The sequence below is a fragment of the Gigantopelta aegis genome, chromosome 14 (assembly GCF_016097555.1).
Source record: "Gigantopelta aegis isolate Gae_Host chromosome 14, Gae_host_genome, whole genome shotgun sequence".
NCBI lineage: Eukaryota > Metazoa > Mollusca > Gastropoda > Neomphalida > Peltospiridae > Gigantopelta > Gigantopelta aegis.
The window spans coordinates 25,384,186-25,408,679 of record NC_054712.1 but is presented as its reverse complement, the minus strand read 5'-3'; the positions used below and the strand labels follow the sequence as shown (position 1 = coordinate 25,408,679).

Below are 24,494 nucleotides of genomic sequence, written 5' to 3'. Positions count from 1 at the left end.
TATACCTATTCATCATTGTTGGTTCTGGATATGAGCTTGTGTTTGAAATTTCTGGTGGCATTATCTTGGGACTCATTTTGGACTGATTGAAGTCGATAAGGAAGACGATGTTAGTGTTTGATAAGGCTTGTTTTATGAGAAGAGACATTGCTTGAGTGGCTGCTTGTTGCTCAGATCTGTAGTTTGTTGACAGCTGGACTGTTGTGGCTGATAGTAACATAGTTGTTCCGTCCGGATAGTGGATGTATGCACCAGCCCCTCCATTTCGGACTGCACCTTGTGATGATCCGTCTGAGCAGACATGACTCCAATGCTCTATTGGATAGTGAGTCGGTAGGCCCATTTGGGCTATTTCTCGTTCCAGCCAGTGCACCACGACTGGTATATCAAAGGCCGTGGTATGTACTACCCTGTCTGTGGGATGGTGCATATAAAAGAACCCTTGCTGCTAATCGAAAAGAGTAGCCCATGATGTGGCGACAGCGGGTTTCTCTCTCAACATCTGTGTGGTCCTTAACCATATGTCTGACGCTATATAACCGTTAAAAAATGTGTTGAGTGCGTCGTTAGGTGTCCCAAGTGATTTGACGCTATATATAATATAACCGAAGAGTGCGTCGTAAAATAAACCATTGCTTGTTTTCTTTCTTTCTTTCTTGGGCGGGACGTAGCCCAGTGGTAAAGCGATCGCTTGGTGCGCGGTCGTTTAGGATCGATCCCCGTCGGTGCCCCATTGGGCTATTTCTCGTTCCAGCCAGTGCTCCACAACTGGTGTAACAAAGGCCGTGGTATGTACCATCCTGTCTGTGGGATTGTGCATGTAAAAGATTTCTTGTTGCTAATCGAAAAGAGTGGCCCATGGGGTGGCGACAGCGGGTTTCCTCTCTGTATCTGTGTTGTCCTTAACCATGTTTGACGTCATATAATATAAAATATTTTGAGTGCGTTGTTAAATAAAAAAAATTCTTCCTTCTTTCTTTTTCTTTTTTTTTCTTCTTCTTCCTTTCTATTTTGTCTTTGTTTGTGTCATACAGAGATGAAGATCAATGAAAGAGCGTTTGGTTAATTTCAGTGACGGTTGCCTTGGTGAATGGCTACAGCACGAACCTGGCGGCGCGGGTCCAGGTGGTGTTCACGGTGGCCAAGCTTCTCGCCCTCGTGGTCATCATCATCGGCGGCATTGTGAAGCTAGCTCAGGGTACAACTTTGTCTTCTTCTTGTTAGCTAAAACATGTCATATGGACTAGTAGCTTTAGTAGATCTAAGAGGGGTGGGAGTGGGGTGTCAAAGCGGTCCCATCTGAAGTGCCCTTTTTTTATCGTGCACAATATACACACTAACTTGTCCTGAAAACGCATCTCTGAGCATTTGTTCCCTTTTTTAAGGGGGCATGCCCCCACCCCAACCCCTCTCCCCCATATAGATCCTGTTTCCTTTGAAATCTCGGTTCATTTACCTACAACAAATTCCAAATGCCTTCTTTTTAAAAATAATTTTGTGCACCCCTGCCCTTGCAAACTCCTGGATCCGCTCCTGGATGATCTGGTCACGACAACCATAGCACTAATTAACATAAGGACGACTGAAATTGATTGTTCTGTGGAGTGTAAATTAACCTGAAACTGATTGCTCAATGACATAAGTTAACTGACGCGCAAGTACCGTCAATGAGTTTTAGTTGGAAAAGACGTTTAAATTTAATTTAATCCTGGATTTGGAGGATATGTAAGATATAGAATACTAAATTCGTGTCCGTTAGATACCATTTATCTCACAACTCGTTGTTTTAAAAAGTATCCAATTCGCTTCCGCTCGTTACATAGGGTTTGTTTTTTAACAACTCGTTGTAAGATAAATGGTATCCAACGGCCATACGTGGTATTCTCTATGTGATACCAGCATTTTGTTATCATTTTTATTAACTAATTTATTTTTAAGACTGTCTTCCACCGTATTCTTTCCAACAACAAGTATGTACACTGCAAACATGCAGCTGGATACAACTTACATAATGTCTTATAAAGCAGTTTAATTTATAACTATTAACCCACTTTCAGTCACTCTCGTAAGACACACAAAGATAGGAATGAACAATAAAGCTGAAGCTTAATTAAATCTATGATGACCCAAAGGTTCACAGTATAGAATCGTGGTATCTGTCTAAAGCGCCCGTGATCGACATCTGGTATATCATTCATTCATTCGTTCATTCATTCATGCATTCATTAATTCATTCATTCATGCATTAATTAATTAATTCATTCATTCATTCATTCACGCATTCATTCGTTCACCTTTTATTACAACCACTGCAATTGCCCACTCCAATCGGTAATGCTCCCTGCACTTTTTACCCTCTGTGGACTACATTCAATGTTTTTTTCCACAGCACGTTTTTTTGCTGTGAACATTTTCAGGGATTGAATTGTTTTATCATTGCCTCCACCTCACTTTCACCACACCAAGAAAATACCTGTTATACTGTTATATTTACATACCTGGTGGTGCATAAATCATCATAGGTCACGTGTTAATCTGTTGATGATTTATATACCACATGCATGCGTGTAATACGGTTTATACTTGCAGGATCACGAAAGGAATTAGACACTGGATTTCTTGACACCAACGAATCGCCATCAACCATAGCTCTGGCATTCTACGGAGCTCTGTGGGCATACGATGGGTGGTCAGTATTCTGGTAGCTGGCTGAACAAGCCGTTTGAAAGAAAGATGATGGCGAGGTAGTCGAGCTATTTTAAAGATGGCAAGTTTGACAAAGCTTTTAAAAAGTAAAGATGGCGCAATGTGGGCGAACTGTCTGCAATAAATGTTGGAACATAACGGGGGTAAAATGGTGGAATGGGCGACCTGTTTGAAATGAATGTTGAAATATAACGGGGTTAACATGGTGGAATGGACGATCTGTTTGAAATGAATGTTGAAATATAACGGGGTTAAGATGGTGGAATGGACGACCTGTTTGAAATGAATGTTGAAATATAACGGGGTTAAGATGGCGCAATATGGGCGACCTGTTTGAAATGATTGTTGAAATATAACGGGGTTAAAATGGTGGAATGGGCGACCTGCTTGAAATGAATGTTGAAAGATAACGGGGTTAAAATGGTGGAATGGGCGACCTGTTTGAAATGATTGTTGAAAGATAACGGGGTTAAAATGGTGGAATGGGCGACCTGCTTGAAATGAATGTTGGAATATAACGGGGTTAAAATGGTGGAATGGGTGAACTGTTTGAAATAAATGTTGGAACCTTGTCAGGTATTGTCTGCTTAATTAGAACTTTAAAATGTTAAGCCATATCGTCCGATGCTTAGTCACTGGCCCTGACCACCATAATAAATCTTTTAAAAATTAATTAATTTATTTTAATCTGAGGCCAAGCACTGTATATGTACGTTTATTGATGTGAATATTTAGCAAAAATGTATGTATATATTAAATAAACAGGATGACATTGTGTAAGGATATTTCTTACTTGTATTATTTAAAATCATGTTTTCGAGTCATTCACAATCCGTGTAAGAACAATACTTAAAGGGGTGGGGGTGGAGAGGGTATAATCTCTAGTGGGTGAGGACACAAGCCAGAAAGATTTAGATCAAAATACATTAGAGCTGATAAAGGGCGAAATGAGGATATGAAAATACTCGACTCAATACGGACACTCAAAACATGCACAAGAAAACGTACAGATTAAAAATGAAGAAGCAAGATTCCACTTCGAGTTGGAGTGGAGAGTGCGTTATTAATATGGGAAAAATAAGTCTATCTTCTATAACAAAAATAAATTGTAATTAAAAATATATATATTGTTTTCCCTCCGTTCAACACTTTGTCAATAGTAAATACGTACGCCCTTTCCCCCAGTTGCTACATCGTTGAAGATTCAAACTTTACAAGTGATGACTGGTCTTAGGGTCTAGTGACTAACTTAAGGCGCGTGTGCAAAACATTTAGCGGGTGAGGGGAGGGGGGAGGGGGAGGGGGAATCCTGCCTGCATACACGCTTGAAGTTGGTTGGTCGCCATATTTTATGGAGACCATTCTTCACTGTTATACTCTGTCACAGTTAGACAGCTGAACAGCTGTGATTAGAACAGCGTGCTTGAATCTTATTTGGATATAAGCACGAAACTAATATAATGCTAGTGTCAGACTACCAACTGCAGGTAGAAAGTTGGCCAACTCGACGAGTGCGCCCAGATTAACAAATAATGGGTTATACGACGAGAATCGAGTTGTAAGAGTGCTCAGACTAGCAACTGGACAGTCGTAAAAGTCGTGACAGCAGACACTTGGTCAACTTTCTGCTGACAGTTGGTATTCGGAGTCTAGTATTAGTTGCTACTGATAGGTCTATGCTCAACATTATTTGAACATATTATCGCATGGCGAACATGTTTTTTTCTCCACATTATCCAGGAACAACCTAAACTATGTGACAGAAGAACTCCAAAACCCTAAAAGGTAAATATGTACTTAAGATAAGTATATGTTTTGGTTATATAAACAATAACATTTGATTTTAACTTTAAAATGCACGTCGGGTATTCAGTAATGATCACAATCCCCTTCCTACCTCCACCATTAAAGCCACAACCTCAGGTGGGTTTTTTTTTTTAATATTTAAACATTTAGAATAAGTAATCCAGGTTTGCTTTGTTCTCATGATTTGCCATAGTTGGTTTTTTCTTTGGTTTCTGTTTTATGCAAATGGACTGCTTTCCGCGTACACTGAGGCAGCCTAATGGAATGCTCTCAACTTATTTAGGCTGTAATCTGTTTTATATTAACAAGAATGCACTGGAATTAAATATTTTGCCGACTATAAATTTTCAGTGCACTGTGATGAATATCCATAGGTGCAACTATGAAATTATAAACGAAATTTCATTGACCTAGGACTTATAGTTTGTGAGAAATAGATCTTGAAAAGCGACATTTTAACGTTAAACTTTAACACAAACGCCATCTTCGAAAACGTAATACCTATATCTCGCCTTTTTAATTGAGACACAACAATATAGTGGTGATAATTATTATGCTGCATCAAGGCATTGGTATCATTAGTAGCAAGGGGTCTGTTTATACACTGACTGGAACGAGAAATAGTACAATGGGCCCACCGGCGGGGGTCGATCCTAAACCGAAAGAGATAATTTGTGTAATGATCCTCCTCCACCACCACCATTATAAATTACGGCTATTTGGTGTCTAACATATATATCTATCTATCTATCTATCTATACGATATATATATATATATATATATTATATATATATATATATATATATATATATATATATATATATATATATATATATATATATACATACAACATACATCTATATATCTATATATCTATATATCTACATCTACATCTATATATCTATATATCTATATATCTACATCTACATCTATATATCTATATATCTATATATCTACATCTACATCTATATATCTATATCTATATCTATATATATATTTGTTTTGTTTTTTTTGTTTTTTTTGTTGTCTCCAGAGCAATATGGCCACGCCAAGGTTGGGGTGCCTTGAAGTCATGACCTTACAATGTCAAAATATCATCACATATATATTATATGGAAATAGTAATAATAATACCTTGATATATATTATTAACATAATACAACATTGTTGAATATCTATAATATGGGAAGTTAAATGCTCCGAGTTCAACATGAAAATGAGGAAAGGAAGAAGGAAAGAAAGCAAAAGGAGTAAGGATTAAAAGGAAAAGGAAAGAGGAATGGAAGAATCTAGATAATCTAACATATGGTTCTTCGACAGATGGTCGAGATCAAAAGAGAGGAAACCCGCCTTCGTCACACAGGTTATTGCTTGAGTGTCCTTTAATCCCATTCTGTGAGACATTTGCAGTTGTGTATATATTTAACTTCAGAAATCTGCCAATAGCTAACATCACCGGCGTCGTCTTGGTAACGGCTGTCTACATCATGACCAACATCTCCTACTTTGCTGTTATGACCAGGCAGGAACTGTTAGATGCTCCCGCAGTTGCTGTGGTAACTAACATAGTGTTATACACCATATATCCTAGTTTTCCTATCTTCTTTTTATATACAGTCAAACCTGTCTTAAGCGGTCACACGAGGGAGTACGGTAGATAAAAGTGGCCGCTTAAGACAGGTGGCCGCTGATTACAGGTTGCCACACATATAGTCTTTAAAACATTTGTTGCTGTTTCTTGTTTTACCGTCTGTACTGCTAATCTACAGATGTGTGCTTCACAGTTGACTATAAATCAACTTTTGACATGTCGTCTCCTTCAGAAATAATGCAAAAGGAATGTATTAAATTAACCCTTCACAACAAGTTTGTTTTCTTTTTTAATTTAAATACATGTATTTAATTCCTACTTCATGAGGTGTATAGCCATAGTAAGTGAATCTACAAATGTCAAGCGTCGCCTGCCCAGAGGCAATTAGGCGCATTCCAGTCATACTTTCTGAATTGATACACAGTAGAGATGTCAGGACTATCGCTTATCGGTTATTTGCTGCACCTTATCGCTGTTTTTAAAATATCCCTTTTATATAATAGTAAACATTTACCGTGGCCGCTTAATACAGGTATTTTAGCGATTTGGGTGGCTGCTGGCCGCGTAAGACAGGTGACCGCTTATTACAGATGCATTTACATTATAAATTGTTTGGGAGGAAAAAAGTGGCCGCTTAAGGCTGATTACAGGTGGCCGCTAGGACAGGTTTGACTGTATATATATATACTCTTCAAAAAAAGAAACGCAAAAGGGTACAAATGGGTTATAACTCCGATTTTATGTTTCCTACCGGTTCATGCTTTGTGAATATAAGATCATTGCATGTCCCAAACACATTCCCACGGTTACATTCGATAAAACGCAGCTACTGTACAATAAAGTTCCAAAATGTGAATATTCGCAAAAACGCAGCCACGTGCAAACCATGTCACCACTGCACGTGCGTTGTCTGCACGTGCAACATGAACACCGACAGTATAAAAATGCAGGGTGTTCGCTTGCCTGGCCTCTGTATCTGGCCGACAGTTGACAATCCAGGACATGCCACGTCTCAGTGAACCGCAGAGAAACAATGCCATCGGCCGACTAGACGCAGGCGAATCCAGAACGGCCGTTGCCAGGGCATTCCATGTGTCCCCAAGCACCATCTCCAGACTGTGGGACCGTTACCAGCAACATGGATCAACACGTGACCTCCCTAGATCCGGTCGACCACGGGTCACTACCCCCGGGCAGGACCGCTACATCCGGGTACGCCACCTTCGGGAACGATTGACTACTGCCACCTCCACAGCCGCAGCAATACCAGGTTTGCGCAGGATATCCGACCAGACCGTACGGAACCGCCTACGTGAGGTAGGAATTCGTGCCAGACGTCCAGTTCGAGGTGTCATCTTAACACCACAACACCGTCGACTCCGACTGCAGTGGTGCCAGATTCATCGACAATGGCCTCAACTGCGATGGAGACAGGTGTGGTTCAGTGACGAGTCCCGATTTCTGCTCCGACGTCATGATGGAAGATGTCGCGTGTATAGGCGTCGTGGTGAACGTTATGCGGCAAACTGCGTGCAGGAAGTGGACAGATTCGGCGGGGGTAGTGTCATGGTGTGGGCAGCCATCTCACACACTGGCAGAACTGACCTGGTCCACGTGCAGGGCAACCTGAATGCACAGGGCTACATTGACCAGATCCTCCGGCCACACATCGTTCCAGTTATGGCCAACGCCAACGCAGTGTTCCAACATGACAACGCCAGGCCTCACACAGCACGTCTCACAACGGCTTTCCTACAGAACAACAACATTAATGTCCTTCCTTGGCCATCGATATCACCGGATTTGAACCCAATTGAGCATCTATGGGACGAGTTGGACCGACGCCTCCGACAGCGACAACCACAGCCCCAGACCCTGCCCGAGCTGGCAGCAGCCTTGCAGGCCGAGTGGGCCACCATCCCCCGGGACGTCATCCGTACTCTGGTTGCTTCAATGGGCAGGCGGTGCCAGGCAGTTGTCAACACACGCGGAGGCCACACCCGGTATTGACTCCAGATGACCTTGACCTTGGTTGTGTGTCCTATCACTTACTCACAATGGACTAGAGTGAATTGTGAACAATCCTGCAACATTTGGTAATTATCGGACTCACCATTCAATAATTAAATCAATTCTCCAAATGTTACGACAATGTGATTTTGCGTTTCTTCTTTTGAAGAGTATATATATATATATATATATAAATATATATAACAAGTAACACAATGGCTAAACTGTTCACCTGAAAAACCTTAGTGGCTTGGTTTTTGGTACTTGTAATAAAATTTTTTTATGTATTACTAATTAAAGTATCTGTTTTACATATTACTAAAACATCTGTTTTATGAATTACGATTTAATATATCAATATCTGTTTTATATATTACTGATTGATAAATCTGTCTTATGCATTACGGATTAATATACTAAAAGGCAAAAGTTATTGTAACATGGATTGTTTGGAGTAATACATTTGTGAATGGATTTATGGATGTAAACTAGAGAAAATGTGCATGAAACAGCAGTTGTTGCAGCGATTGCATGCTTTGTGCAAGAAACATGGAGTATTCGGGAGAAATCCTGTCCAGTGTTCATCATAAAAGGCCAGACAATCAGTCGCAAATCATTGTCACTCTGAGCATCCTTCAGAAGTCCAGAAGTCAGACAAACACCATTAGTGAACTGTTTGATGCAATTTTGTCATGCCACGCCTCAGTGAAAATTACAGATGGGGAGTCATAGGGATGCTTGAATATGGGACCTAGCAGTGTGACATCGCACGTTAATTCAACGTCCACAAAAACACCATATGGCACTTATGGCAACGATATCAACAAAACAACCAGGTCAGGGACCATCCCCGTAGCGGCCGACCACCCGTAACAACCCCTCGCCAAGACACATGGATCCGAACCACGCATCTGCGAAACAGATTCCAGCCAGCAACCCTTACAGCCCGTACCATCCCTGGCAAGAGAGTTGTATTTACAACATCCGTGCTAGACGCCTAGCCAGAAGGCCAATCCTGTCGCCAGAACATCGACATCGACGTCTCCAGTGGTGCAGATAACACCTGCGATGGACAGCACGTGACCGGAGACGTGTCCTCTTCACTGATGAATCCCGTTTCCTTCTCCACAGATCTGACGGCAGGACACTTGTCTACAAACGTCAAGGTGAACGTTACGTCACGCCATGTGTTCTTGAAGGGATCGTTTTGGAGGTGGTGGCGTTATGGTATGGGGTGGAATTACAGCCACAGGCCGGAACCAGATGGTTGTGATTGAAGGCAATTTGAATGCTGTGAGGTACCGAGATGAAATTTTGCAAACACCGGTTTTGCAACAGAACGGCCCCGGGGTGACATTATTTATTTAATTGTAAAAATTATAATATTGTAAATATTAGAAGAAAATATATAAAACAATATTATAGAATTAATCCTAGCGTTTTTAAAATGAAAGGTATGCTGTCATTATGTAATGCACCACTATTAAAAAACCTAGCTATATTTATTAAAAGATTATCTTGTCTTGTGAACTGACGTTTCTCCGCATATTTTAGCTATTTTGTTTGCATATCTTGTGTTCTGTTAATTATAGATACTTCTGTGTTGACGCCTGTTCTTGTCATGTATGTTAATTATGTATTTGAAAATGTCCTCTTGTTACACACTGTAAGGTGTCTGAGTGTTGTTTAATAAATCTTGAAAATCTTGACAACACGATAACGCCAGACCACACATTGCTAGAGTTATGCAGCAGTATCTGAATCAGAACAATGTTGATGTGCTACCCTGGCCTGCAAGGTCCCTGAATTTGTCACCAATCGAACATGTCTGGGATGAAATGGAGCGACCCTTGCGACGTCTTCCAAATCCTCCAACAACACTGCAGGAACTCCTGCAGATCCTTCCTGAGATCTGGAGTGGCATTCCCAGGAACTTTCTTCAGCGTTTAGTGGCCTCAATGAGATGACGGTGCCAGGCCTGTATCAATGCTCAAGGTGGACACACTCGCTACTGACTGTGTGAACTTCGCTGTGGACCCTTCTAGTGATGTGGCTCATTTGCACATGGCAAGTGCGCTCTATTCATGGTCTTTTGCTCGTTTCCATACCTTCGGACATTTCTCTTTCCATGTTATAACGTTTCATACACGGCAGTAAAAACTTATCATCAATTATCTTTGTCTTTTGTGTGTCACAATAACTTTAGCCTTTTAGTATATAATAGAATCTGTTTTACGTATTATATTACTAATTCGTCTATTTTACGTATTACTCAATAAAGTGGTATTTGATTTATGTATTACTGGCTAATACATCTGTTTTACGTAATACTGATTAATAAACTATTATCTGTTTTTCGTATTACTAATAATCTGTTTTACATATTACTAATACATCTGTATTACTGATACATTTGATTAACATACTAGAATCGGTTTTACTGATGCATCTGTTTTACGTAATACTGATTAACATACTAGTATTTGTTTTATGTATTAGTGACTAATATATACCATCTAGTTTACGTCATTCTACAGCTGTGGGGTGATCGAGTGATCGGTGCCGCGGCTGTTCTTATTCCAGTAGCGGTGATGATCTCCACGTTCGGGGCGGCTAATGGTACAGCGTTTACGGCAAACAGGTAAGGGCCGGTTCAAGAATTATCATACGGGGTGTGTGTTGGTGGAGGAAGCACCGTAATTATTGTTATATGTATCGTGGTTTTGACCCAAAAAAAACAACAACAACAAAACAAACAAACAAAAACAAACAAACAAACAAAACAAGCAAACAAATAAGCAAAAAAAACCCAACAACCCCACACACACATAAACAAACCCAACAACAACAACCACAGCTACCGACGTTTATTCTGGTACAACCCTAAGAGCTGTGCTGGTAATTACCACCAACAACACAAAAACAAACAAAAAACAAGACCAAAAAAAAAAAAAAAGCCCACATTCCCTCGAATATATAGACCTACTACACCATTTTACTGCTTAATTAATATAAATTGGTAATAGTAGTAGTATGAAATAAAGTTCGATACCAAGAAATATATGACCGAATGGTGATGCATCTTTGTACTGAACTTGTATTGTTTGTTTTCTTCAAGAGTCACCTACGTAGCGGCAAGAGACAACAACCTGCCTGCGATTCTGTCTTATATCCATTACAAGAACCGAACACCTTTACCATCCATGATTTTCACGGTAAGCTGGGCGTGTCTTTAATGTAATAATTATAAACAATTAATTAACTAACTAAAATAGAAATCAAATATGATCCATATTTATGTGGGAGGGGTGGGATGTGTATTCTATTGCTTCCTTTTTTTTCTTTTTTTTTAAAGGTAGATCAGGGTTTGTGCTTAGGAGTCTAGGGCCGATTTCTCGTGCCCGGGTTAGGTAACACATATAACCCGGGGTGAACCCTGGGCTACCTAACACGCTGAAAACCAAAGCCGGGTCGGTGTTTTTTTCTCATGCTTGGGTTATAGACGTGTTATGAAAACCACGGGTTATCCATGGGTTACCTGCAGGTCTTCTTAGGTTGCAAGGTAATAAATGATCGCATGCACAATACACGTTACGTTTGCAATAATGGCTGAAACGAGGTTGAAATTTTTTTTTTTTTTAATTGTGAAACTGACAAAACGTTTTTGTTACAACTTATCCGTGCAAACGTTAAAACCATTGAAAGTAAAAAATCTGATATGAAAAATAATATTGGTAAGTAAAATTTATGGCATGAAATAATTAAATATTCCGGTCATCGGTTAAAAGAGATTTAGAACAACTGAAGGAGTTATGAAAACGACTAAAATGCAAACTTAAGAAACACCAGAAAATAACCGGAGGAGGGTCGCCTATAAGAGACATTGACGAAACAAGCCAAACAATTCAAGGGATGATTCCTGGCGAATTTATAGACGTTCGATGACGACAATGTCCTTCAAGCATCAATACTGCCAACCGGCCTCGGTGGCGTCGTGGCAGGCCATCGGTCTACAGGCTGGTAGGTACTGGGTTCGGATTCCAGTCGAGGCAATGTCCTTCAAGCATCAATACTGCCAACCGGCCTCGGTGGCGTCGTGGCAGGCCATCGGTCTACAGGCTTGTAGGTACTGGGTTCGGATCCCAGTCGAGGCATGGAATTTTTAATCCAGATACCGACTCCAAACCCTGAGCGAGTGCCCCGCAAGGCTCAATAGGTAGGTGTAAACCACTTGCACCGACTAGTGATCCATAACTGGTTCAACAAAGGCCATGGTTTGTGCTATCCTGCCTGTGGGAAGCGCAAATAAAAGATCCTTGCTGCCTGTCGTAAAAGAGTAGCCTATGTGGCGATAGCGGGTTTCCTCTAAAAAAATCTGTGTGGTCCTTAACCGTATGTCTGACGCCATATAACCGTAAATAAAATGTGTTGAGTGCGTCGTTAAATAAAACACTTCTTTCTTTCAATACTGCCTACAGAAGAGTCGACCAGTGTAACGTAAATATTTTAAAACATTCTTAATCATCCCCGTTTGCAACATCGACTACACAAAAAGTAACAAAATTATTTTAATAGGTGAAGTTTATCTATGCAATAGTTAATAGGTTGGTTACGCAGTTTTTATTACAAAAAATAAAGAATGATTTTATTCATAAAATTGTTCACTGAAACTAAAACACAATTAACAGGCACGGATCAAGGGGAGGGGTCGGTGGGATCCAGAACGTCCCTGCTTAATATATATACATTTGTATATATATATGTATGTTTTCACTAATTTTAAAGTGGATGTACCTCAAATATACTTCTTTTTTTGCACACCCCTCTCCCCCCCCCCCCCCCCTCCCTCCCCGGATCCGCACCTGGTCAGAGGATCGATCTTACCATCAAGCCCGTAGCCATGATTTTTAGAGGGAAAGGTCTTAGGAGTTTAACGGGGTTATTACAATTTTGAAATGTTCACTTACAAGATCGATTAGATGTAATGCCGTTTGTCGAGTTAACTGATACTTTTTTATAAAGCTTATATCATCATATATATCCAAAGGTTCCAACTGGTCCCTAAAAAGGCGTTCATGCCTCATAGCCCTCCGATATTGACGTGAAACCCTATTTCCGTGCCAAAATTGTTCCATCTCCAATCGACAAAACCCACTGAAAAACCAGCCCTATAGCAGGTTTATCGTGCAGTGAATTTTTAACCTGGTGGTAGCCCATGGGTTACCGAAACTTCTGCACGTGAAACGTGCAATAAAAATAATCCATAGGTTAACCTGAGGGTAACCCGTAGGTTTTCATCACCCACCGATAACCCAGGCATGAGAAATCGACCCTTAATGTTTAGTAAAATCTGTAGATTTTATTTTAACTACATGCCATTTGTATAAGTGAGACTTTATTATACACTTGGGTCTTGACCTTTAAAGTTTTATCATGAAATATTAGGGGCCGTCCAAATATTGCGAACACTACATGTAACGATCCATAACGCTAGACCATACACCATTCAAAATATATACTAGTGATTCTCCAAGACACCCTCTCCTCACCTTCACAAACAAGCCATGTGACAAACTATCAATTTATACGATCTAGAAAGGCGCGGCCACGTATTTTAACTCGATTTATAATTAACAACAAACATTTGAGTTTTAAAAATGCGTTACATGACATAGTTAGACATACACCTACACGTGCACACACGCACGCACACAACGTACACCCGTAAAGCCATGACATTTGGAAATACACCCCACTCCCTCGAGCGTTGTATAATATTTGAATGGTCTCATATCACAATATATTCAGTCTGAACGATCAAAACGTTGAAAATTGTACCTCTGCGAAGTTAAGGAGACGTTTCGAAAAGATCGCGATTGCTACCACGAAGCACCGTTTAGCTTAGTAACTTGTTTAATGTGTTCATATACCACTAGGGTTTCGAACACGCCTATCCCGAGTCCGGCCTCCAATAGGATCGGGGGTCTGACTCGGGACAGGGATAACCTAACAAATAGGGGAAATTTTGAATATTAACGCCAAAAGTATAAAAAGGGAAAAATTGGGGTTAAAAAGTTTTGGCGTAAAGAAAAATATCAACATTCCTAACCTCTATAAATTATTAATATAATATATTTTTGGCGCAAATTTAGATGGGCTGGTCTAATATTAATTCTTAAACAATATTCATTAAGCCCATGGGAGGTTAAGAGGAAAGGGGCTGCCAGTCATATTTTAAACAATGGTGTGACCAGGTGAGGGTCGGGAGGGACACAAAACCTAAGGCCGAACCGCCTACGCATATAGCCTCAAAGATTGCCCTAACTCCCGGCATCCCATCACCCCAACCCCCCACCGTGTCCAACCGCATTTCAGTCCAATCCTGGCAGCCTACTAGTTGTTTAGGAAGTTGAAGAGTGACGCCAAAGGGTTGTAAGAGTTTAATCGCTGGTGCCACTAGGGGAGTGGCGCAAAAAATCCAGCGATGGTTAATTTGAAGCACCGTTGTGTGTTTTATATATAGGTGAAATCTATAGGCGATATTCTTAAAGGGATAATCCTGAGTTTGTAGCCATTTTAAACGCCTTTTCAGCAAGTATACATTATTAAAAGTACACTTACATTTTCTTACTTAGAATATCAATAGTGCATTTCTAGACATCGTAATATTTTGTAGTGTCTTAATATTGATTTTTTTTGTCTTAAAAAAAATACGTACGTACGAATTTATTATTCTTCCAAAGGCCAAACGAAATTAAAAATAATTCGGCTAAAGGTAATCTCAGATGCTTTATTTTTCATACATGTCAAAGTAAGATAGTGAGTTTTAAAAAACAGAGGGGAAAACCCCACATGATGTGTGTTTATTTTCTTGCTAGGGCTGCTACTCCCTATAACTGCTTTCTTATTAGGCCCTACATTGCTATATATCTTCCTCTTGCAGTGCACCTTGTCCCTGATGATGATAATCCCGGGTAACATTGGAAGTCTGATAGATTTCTTCAGCTTCACCGCCTGGATGTTCTACGGGATGGCATTTACTGCTCTCATCGTTCTCAGGTTTACCAAGAAGGACGCAGAAAGACCATACAAGGTAGAACATATCAAATGTGTTATAATATATCAGCAACCAGGCGCGGCTGAAGCAAGTAGACATGCAGGGGGAGTGTGTGTGTGTGTGTGGGGGGGGGGGGGGGGGAGCTTGAGGACGCAAAGCGCCCGAGTTTCTAATGGGGTTCAGGGGTATACTACCCCGTAAAATATTTGATTCAGAATTATTGGGGACCCCTGCTCCGCCATGCCTGGCAACTATTTGGGGGAATTGATCTCTTACATAATTTCATTTAGTTCGGTTGTAATGTGTAATTTAATGGTGAAAAACGTAATAGCTGAAATATTCTACACTGCCTAATAAGGTAGAAGGTGTACCTTTAAGCTGAAAGTTTAGTGTTAACGTAAGCCTAAAATATATACACTATAAAATGCTATATTTTTTACTGATCTGTAATATTTTGATATCGCCACAAATTAAAACAAGTTTGGTTAAACAGGCACGGCGGAGCAGGGGGTGGGGCTGAAACTGCTTTGCGTCCCCGATCTGTCAGCCCTCCCCCCTCCAATGTCTACTTGCTTCCGTCGTGCCTGATAAAAATAGATATGTGTAATCCATCTGCGTTAAACGGAAATAGATTATTTAGCATGCAACTCTATATTATATTAAAAAATTCATACAAAAACATCTTATTACGTTTTAAACCCATACCAACATAACATTATTTGCAAACAATCTCATTGTACGTAAAAAAATCTCCTTTTGAATACTGGTATGAATGTTTAAAGTTTGTTTTGTTTAACATTACCACTAGAGCACACTGATTTATTAATCATCGGCTATTGGATGTCAAACATTTGGTAATTTTTACATATACCTCTACATTTTTCCATTATTAGGAAGGGATCTTTTTTATGCACCATCCCACAGACAGTATAGCACATATCATGGCCTTTGACATACCAGTCGTGGTGCAAATCAGAAAACCACCGCTACCCCCAACTTTGAGTATAGTTCATTCCGTTTAATCATCTTGGACCGACGAGGAAAGATATATTTGGTAGACAAGATGCAATGGAATCGTTTGGGTTGCACTCAGAACCTATTTTGAAAGTTTTACGAGATGCTGATTTTTATTAGAAATTTTAACATATTAATTTGTGATACTTATATTTTTGCACAGGTCTGTGTTTTTAACTTAATTTAAAATTTCTATATTGATGTTGATCACCAATTCATGTATATATTTACCATTGTGTGACACCCTATAGCGGATGTATTTTTTGTGCTGAGATGTCGTGAAACATTCAGTCATTCCCTTTTTGAAAAGCTAATTAATCTGAACTGGTCTCTCCAATCGCCGACATCTTCTGGCACCCATGAATACTTACTACGGACTATAAAGAAACCTGTTATCCGTGTATGATATAACATGAGCTTCCATTTCGTATCATGTGTATGTCCCGAATGAAATGATTTTCATTTGTGACGAGCTTTAGCGAGTGACAATGAAAATTATTTTACGAGGGACACAAACATGATACGAAATGGTAGCAAATTTAATATCCTATTTATTACCCATAATCGATCTTAATTTATACCACTCAACTCGTTTAGTTGACGTTCCTGTAAGATTGTAGTGCGCCAATTGATGACGTCGAAGCGATACGTCCCACTTGACGTAGACACGTATCACTTTTATAAGTACCAAGATATGTTTAACCATATGGGTAATACTTTTGGTTATATTTATATTGCAGGTTCCAATACCTATACCAATTCTCATGGTCCTGGTGGCTCTTTATCTGGTGATCGCTCCCATTGTGGAAGAACCTCGGATCGAGTTTCTGTATGCCCTCCTCTTTGTCCTGGGCGGTCTCATTTTCTACGTACCTTTCGTACATTTCAACATTAAATTAAAAGTCGTTGGTAAGTACTGTATTTACAGGAAACTTTGATACTAAACTAAATCAAGTAGCTTGTTTAGTGAAACTCCCACACACTGGTAATGCCAGGGTTGAGGGGGTGATGCCCCCCACCCCCCTCCATCACCTCTTTAGTCCCCACCTCCTTTGATATGTCCATGTCTCCCGTAACACGCCGCATAGATAGTGTGGGTGGTCTCCCCCAATGTGGATGCCCCCCCTCCCAAAATAAAATCAACCTATGCCATTGCTCATGCACATTTCAAGTACCACTGTATACATTTGGTACTGCTACATTTCATGAAGAAAACAAATGGATAAATCTAATGCAGCCATGTATTATAGACAACTCTTGCCATATAGTGGCAAGGCTAAATTAAGACAAATTGTTTTATAAATTAAAACTATGAAGCAGGCAAACCCTATTCACTATTAGCAGGATCGATCCCCGTCGGTGGGCCCACTGAGCTATTTCTCGCTCCAGCCAGATCACCACGACTGGTATATCAAAGGCTGTGGTATGTGCTATCCTGTCTGTGGGATGGTGCATATAAAAGATCCCTTGCTGCTAATCGAAAGGAGTAGCCCATGAAGTAGTGATAGCGGGTTTCATCTCTCAATATCTGTGTGGTCCTTAACCATATGTTCGACGCCATATAACCGTAAATAAAATGTGTTGAGTGCGTCGTTAAATAAAGCATTTCCTTCCAGTAATAGCAATGGTTTTAAAGAACTGGGTTAGATTTGGAGATTGGCGAGGGAGAAAATGAAGTAAAATGAAATATGGCTCAGGAACTATGCCCTCTAAGCTCGCCCAGCGTACACTTGCATAAGTGAATATAGTGGGGTTTGCACACACACTTTGTTTGACAGGACACTGTTAACCCTTTTTGATGAAAGTTCAAAATGTCCTTATCTTCATGCACTCTTGCGCAGTCATCCAGCGCTTACTACAATAAACAGTTCACATGCACCTTTCTTAAATCTCTGTTTGCCAGAGACATTAGTAACATGTTATTAAAAGGTCAACGGTTAAAACTCGGTGACATTTGCCATATGTTGTTGATCTTTCCATGTTGAACCAAATGCAGGCCCAACAGGCCCATAGAAAACGGGGGGGGGAGAGAACAGCCATCCATGCCCCGCACGAGGACAAAAATGTACGGTTGTTTTTATCCTGCTGTAAATAAATAAAAATATAGCTTGTGGCCCAGACCAATCTGATTTGTTTTCTTTTTCAGAATACATAACAATATATTTACAATTGTTTCTTGAAGTCGTCCCAAGTCCGTATGTGCACGAAGAGTCTGAATTGAATTAGCAGCAAATTGTTTTCTACACGTGGAGTTTTAAAATACTGGTATTCCATGAATTGCCATACATACATGCATATGCCTATGGTATAAGTTTGTATCGAGAAACATAACCAGTTGTTGTCCTACAGCTAGCCGATTAGCCCGAGTACTCGGGACTGTAAGTGAGCTAGACTGTCATTTGTAGCGAGAGCGTCATAACCGTACAAAATTAATGTCCGTCTAGCTCTCTTACAGAGTACTCGGGCTACTAGCCGATAAGCTGCATTTACATTTAAAATGAAAAGCAAAGCAAACCTAAACCGGCATTTGTTAACATTTTATCATAAACAGAAAAAAGGTTTGCAATAGTAGATAATGGACGTACAGCTTATTGTTTAAAGCCGATGACACTAGTTTTTATGGTAAGTACCGTTTTTGTTGGTATAAGTTTGTTTGTTTTGTTTAACGACACCACTAGAACACATTGATTTACTGATCATCGGCTATTGTATGTCGTACATTTAGAGCCGAATTTACAAAGCCTGTTTCTCTTACACACATATAACTACATACATTTACAATACTTAAACACCTGCATTTAAGAAAAATAGGCCTTGTAAATTCGGCCCATGCTAAATATTTAGAGGAAACCCCCTGCATTTTTCCATTCAACCGGCCTCGGTGGCGTGGTATTTAGGCCATCGGTCAACAGGCTGGTAGGTACTTAATCCAGATACCGACTCCAAACCCTGAGTGAGTGCTCTGCAAGGCTCAATGGGTAGGTGTAAACCACTTGCACCGACCAGTGATCCATAAATGGTTCAACAAAGGCCATGGTTTGTGCTATCCTGCCTGTGGGAAGCGCAAATAAAAGATCCCTTGCAGCTAATCGGAAAAGATTAGCCCATGAAGTGGCGACAGCGGGTTTCCTCTCAAAATGTCTGTGGTTCTTAACCATATGTCTGACGCCATATAACCGTAAATAAAATGTGTTGAGTGTGTTGTTAAATAAAACATTTCTTTCTTTTTCCATTAGTAGCAAGGGACCTATTATATGCACCATCCCAGACAGCATTTGATATACCAGTCGCAGTGCACTGGCTGGAAAAAAAAATATAGCCCAATGGGCCCACCGACAGGGATCGATCCTAGACAGACCATGCATCAAGCGAGCACTTTACCACTGGGCTACGTACCGCCCCCTTGTTGGTATAAATTTAACACAGCTAGCACAAGCACACTGACAATACGATGGAAAGAAAGAATGTTTTGTTTAACGATGCCACTAGAGCACATTAATTTATTAATCATCGGCTATTGGATGTCAAACATTTGGTAATTTTCAGTCTTAGAGAGGAAAGCCACTACATTTTTCCATTAGTAGCACAGGATATTTTATATGCACCATCCCACAGACAGGATAGCACATACCACGGCCTTTGATATACCAGTCGTTGTGCACTAGCTGTGACGAGAAATAGCCCAATGGACCCCCTGATGGGGATTGATCCCAGACCGACCACACTCTTCGATATTCAACACATCACCATCCCAAGATGTATTTGATGATCTTACTTGAATCAATAAACAAGATATGCCCTGGACAAAAAAGGTTAATGAATACAATGGACAGCAACCATCTTTTCTCAAATTAAAAAGTGTCTGATTTCATGTATCGGTAATGTGCATCACACAGATTATGTACCGTAATTTTCTTTCTAGTGTTAATAAACTTTCAAGAAGTTTGGAATGTGTGAACTTTATTGTTTGGTTTTTGTAACTATAGTAACTGCAATGGTTCAAAAAGGATGATTCATTGCATGACAAGCGTCTTGTTTTAAATTTTACTTTCTAGGCACACTTGACAAGCATAATTGTCATTCATACATGCATAATATGTACTATTAATCAGGTCTCAAATATTTACTTCTATGATGTACAAATATGTGAAAATGCTTCATGTATTATTATTTTTTGGATGAAATACATTTTAGTACATTTGAGTTTGTTTTTTTACAAAATATTTAGTAGCCTATTGTGGAATCTATATTAATTTTTAACAATAAAAATGTGAAATACTGGTGTATAAAATTGAACTATTGGTGGTGGTTATCTTATATGTTTGAATATATACTCAAAGGCAAAAGTTATTGTGACATGGATTGTTTGGAGTAATCAATTTGTGAATGGATTTATGGATGTAAACCACAGAAAATATGCATGAAACAGCTCAAAGAAATGCAACCAAGCAGTTGTTGCAGCGATTGCATGCTTTGTGCAAGAAACATGAAATATTCGGGAGAAATCCTGTCCAGTGTTCACCATAAAAAGCCAGACATTCAGTCGCAAATCCTTGCCACTCTGAGCATCCTTCAGAAGTCAGAAAAACACCATTAGTGAATCTGTTTGATGCAATTTTGTCATGCCATGCCTCAGTGAAAATGACAGATGGAGAATCATAGGGATGCTTGAATCTGGGACCTCGCAGTGTGACGTCGCATGTCAATTCAACGTCCACAGAAACACCATATGGCACTTATGTAACGATATCAACAAACAAGCAGGTCAGGAACCGTCCCCGTAGCGGCCGACCACCCGTAACAACCCCTCGCCAAGACACATGGATCCGAACCACTTATCTGCGAAACAGATTCTTCCTCAGATCTGGAATGGCATTCCCAGAAACTTTCTCCAACGTTTAGTAGCCTCAGTGAGACAACGGTGCCAGGCCTGTATCAATGCTCAAGGTGGACACACTCGCTACTGTGTGAACTTTGCTCTGGAACCCCTCTAGTGATGTGGCTCATTGGCATATGGCAGGTGCACCCTTTTAATGGACTATTGCTCGTTTCCATACCTTCGGACATTTCTCTTTCCATGTTATAACATTTCATACACAGCATTAAAAACTTGTCATCAATTATCTTTGTCTTTTGTGTGTCACAATAACTTTTGCCTTTTAGTATATATATATAATTGATATATATATATATGCTGCTCCTACCCAAAAAGCAGGGAAAATGTATTTAATGACAGACACTTTGATAATTAATAATGTTAAACATTTGTTAATTCTAACAATATTCAGACGAAACCCGTTACATTGCACACATCATAAGGCATTAGCAGCAGCAAGGAATCCGTTATATGCATTTCCTCACAAACAAGATGGCGCACATAGGACACTGGTTGGGATGTGGAAAACCCAGTGGTCTCCCATAGGCAACAGATGTCACTTTTACATACCTATATGGGGTACTGGTTGAGACAGGACCCCCCTCACCACCACCACCCTAACAGATACAACCCAATGAATCTCAGGCAAGTGCTCTGCCACTGAGCTACATCCCATGCAAAGTTAGTTCAATGATCATGATGAAGGAAATGCAAACCGTATGCAATAATTCATAACTGTACCACACATTGGTTCACTGTGACAAGTGTGCAACAAATCTGTACAACTGTACATTTCTTAAACCCTCGCCTCTCACCGAGCCAACTTTCCTAATCACATCATGCAACGACACTTAAGAGATGTGGTGCAAGTCAATTGCCAGGTAAAACTCACTTGTGGTATGCATAGTTTTTGCAAAACATTTGATGTCTAGCAGATATGACGCTTATGTTGTCACATTTGGGACTATCAGCTATCTGAAAACATCAAGTGTGCAATAACCATATATAGTCAGAGGAGGATCTAGCCCCCCACCCCTAAATTTTGCGACGGTTATAATTTTATCATATACATTGTATTAGTTTTAATTTTTCGATTCCCCTACAAACCTCCCCCAAAGTTCCCTTGGCATTCTGCCTCATGTCACTCTACATGGATTTTCTGGATCCACCACCGGAAGGAAATGGTTTATTTAACGATGCACTCAACACATTTTATTTACAGTTATATGGCATTGGACATATAGTTAAGAACCACACAGATATTGAGGGAGGAAACCCGCTGTTGCCACTTTGTGGGCTACTCTTTTCGATTAGCAGCAAGGGATCTTTTATATGTACCATCCCATAGACAGGATGGCACATACCACAGCCTTTGATGTACCAGTCGTGGTGCACTGGCTCGAGCTAGAAATAGCCGACGGGGATCGACCCCAAACCGACCGCACATCAAGCTAGTGCTTTACCACTGGGCTATGTCTCGCCCTTGTGAAAAAGGGAACCCAATTAATTGGCATGCAACTAAATACTGTATAATGCTAAATCACTTAAAATATTAACTTTTAAACACATAAAAACTAAAATTATTTATGGAAACAAGTTTGTAACAAATTATCTTTAAACTATAGATTAAAGCTGATTTTTGTTTCCTATAGAGGTAAGGACAAAATGCTAGAACAGCCAAGGTATTACCTGGAGTAATCAATAATGCAGGACCCGGAAACTAAAGGGAGAATTGCAAATCTCCATTTTGGCTGTTCCATCACTCTCCTTTATCCCTGTATTTAAAAAAAAAAAGGATATTTAACATATGGAATTGTGATGGTGATTGAGATTTAAAAAAAAAAAATTGTGTCAGTTGGTATGTTTAAAATGTAATAATATCCTTTGATTTGAATTTTAACGTTATTCATTACAGTTGTGTATCAATTCACCAGTTCCATTTTGACACAAACACACTACGTTTATGCAGTAGCTAACTTAATTCAACTAAACATCAATACTAAAAGAGTGAAACAACCACAATGACAACATCCATATTATTTATTCATTGGCCAGCTTAAATTAATACAGTAATTTTTCTACATCTCCAACAACATGCCAACAAACTGGTTTCAAGATTATGATTAACTTCAATAATGGTTGTGGAAATAAAAAAAAAACATTTTCTCTATTCATGTTAGCTTCCACACTTTATATCAAGGAGCTAGATGTATATTTTACATACGACAAGGGTCGCTTGAACAGTCACTGAGTCAGTAAGATGGAGGCCAAATATCAAGTAAGCTAATATATATGTATTATACACAAGAAAAACGTTACACTTTCAAAACTGAATGACAAAAATATGAAAAACATTTTCACAGTTACACAGAAGCAAGAGTACAGGAAACAGGATATAACAATGTTAAATGCAATAAATAAGCATAGTGAAATATATGAATGTATTCAAATAGTTGACAATAACAAAGTTCATGACTCCTACACAATGCTAAATGGCTTGATACAAGCATCTTAAAAAGTTTGTATCCTACGGTTATCAATAAGAAATGCATTTTCACATCTGAAAGAAAGTTAAAACAATTTCTTACATACATGCAAGATTTGCCTGCATTTAAATTGTGATGAATAGAATGCAGTGCTGCCTCTGTATGGTGACTATTATAAAGGCAATATTGCAGCCTTCATATGGATGACTAAGGCAATACTCACCTAACAGTTATTGCAGAATGACCTAATAATGAATCAAATAAATGCAGGCCACTCTGGTTTAACTTTGAGTATAAAAAAAAATCAGTTAAACCTATCGAAACGCCACCAAAAAGAACCTGGCCACTAATTATGTAGATCAAATTGTATGTCTGGGACTATGCTGTTGTACAAACAGCAATTTTATCAGCAAATATGTCAAAATAAATATATTAACTTCACATTACAATTGCTTGGGGGTTTTGGCCGATTTTTGTGTGTGAATGAGCTATGTGCATGCATGTACAAGAGTATGTGCCTCCGTGTGCTTGCACACTGAATGAATATTGGTTGTTGGGAGAAAAACACTAATTACAAACTCTTTTGTGACCAGTATTAATTACTTGTATCTAATAATCTTTATGAATTTATTATTTTGAATAAACAATGCATCAAAAATGCAGTAAATCCCCTCACAATTGTATGGGTCCTATTCCTTTATGTCAAGTATCCGAAAAATGGCTTGAGAAAAGGAAGTCTGCAAAGGAGTAATGTTATGTCCTATGTATGAATTTACATGAAAATGTGATGAGAAATTTAGTAAAATGACCATGACCGAAGTGAGGAGAAATGTGAATATGTTCCAGATATTATTCTATTTCTCTGTGAAGTTTTGGGAAAATAAGATGTGAAATGAAGTTGCTCAAAAAAAAAATATAAAAAAATAGCAGCAGCAAATAACATTCCA

At 39.4% G+C, this 24,494-nt stretch overlaps 1 protein-coding gene across 1 annotated transcript in view; it reads left to right on the top strand.

Moving 5' to 3' along the window:
* Positions 1–18,948, top strand: part of LOC121389155 (b(0,+)-type amino acid transporter 1-like) — a 46,765-nt gene extending 27,817 nt beyond the window's left edge. The window contains exons 6-14 of the mRNA XM_041520764.1: positions 1,073–1,198; positions 2,590–2,689; positions 4,447–4,491; positions 5,946–6,069; positions 10,652–10,755; positions 11,233–11,329; positions 15,058–15,207; positions 16,926–17,094; positions 18,332–18,948. Of these exons, the coding sequence (XP_041376698.1) occupies positions 1,073–1,198; positions 2,590–2,689; positions 4,447–4,491; positions 5,946–6,069; positions 10,652–10,755; positions 11,233–11,329; positions 15,058–15,207; positions 16,926–17,094; positions 18,332–18,411 (995 nt within the window). The 3' untranslated portion in view covers positions 18,412–18,948. The remainder of the gene's footprint in view (positions 1–1,072; positions 1,199–2,589; positions 2,690–4,446; positions 4,492–5,945; positions 6,070–10,651; positions 10,756–11,232; positions 11,330–15,057; positions 15,208–16,925; positions 17,095–18,331) is intronic.
* Positions 18,949–24,494: the final 5,546 nt, after the last annotated feature.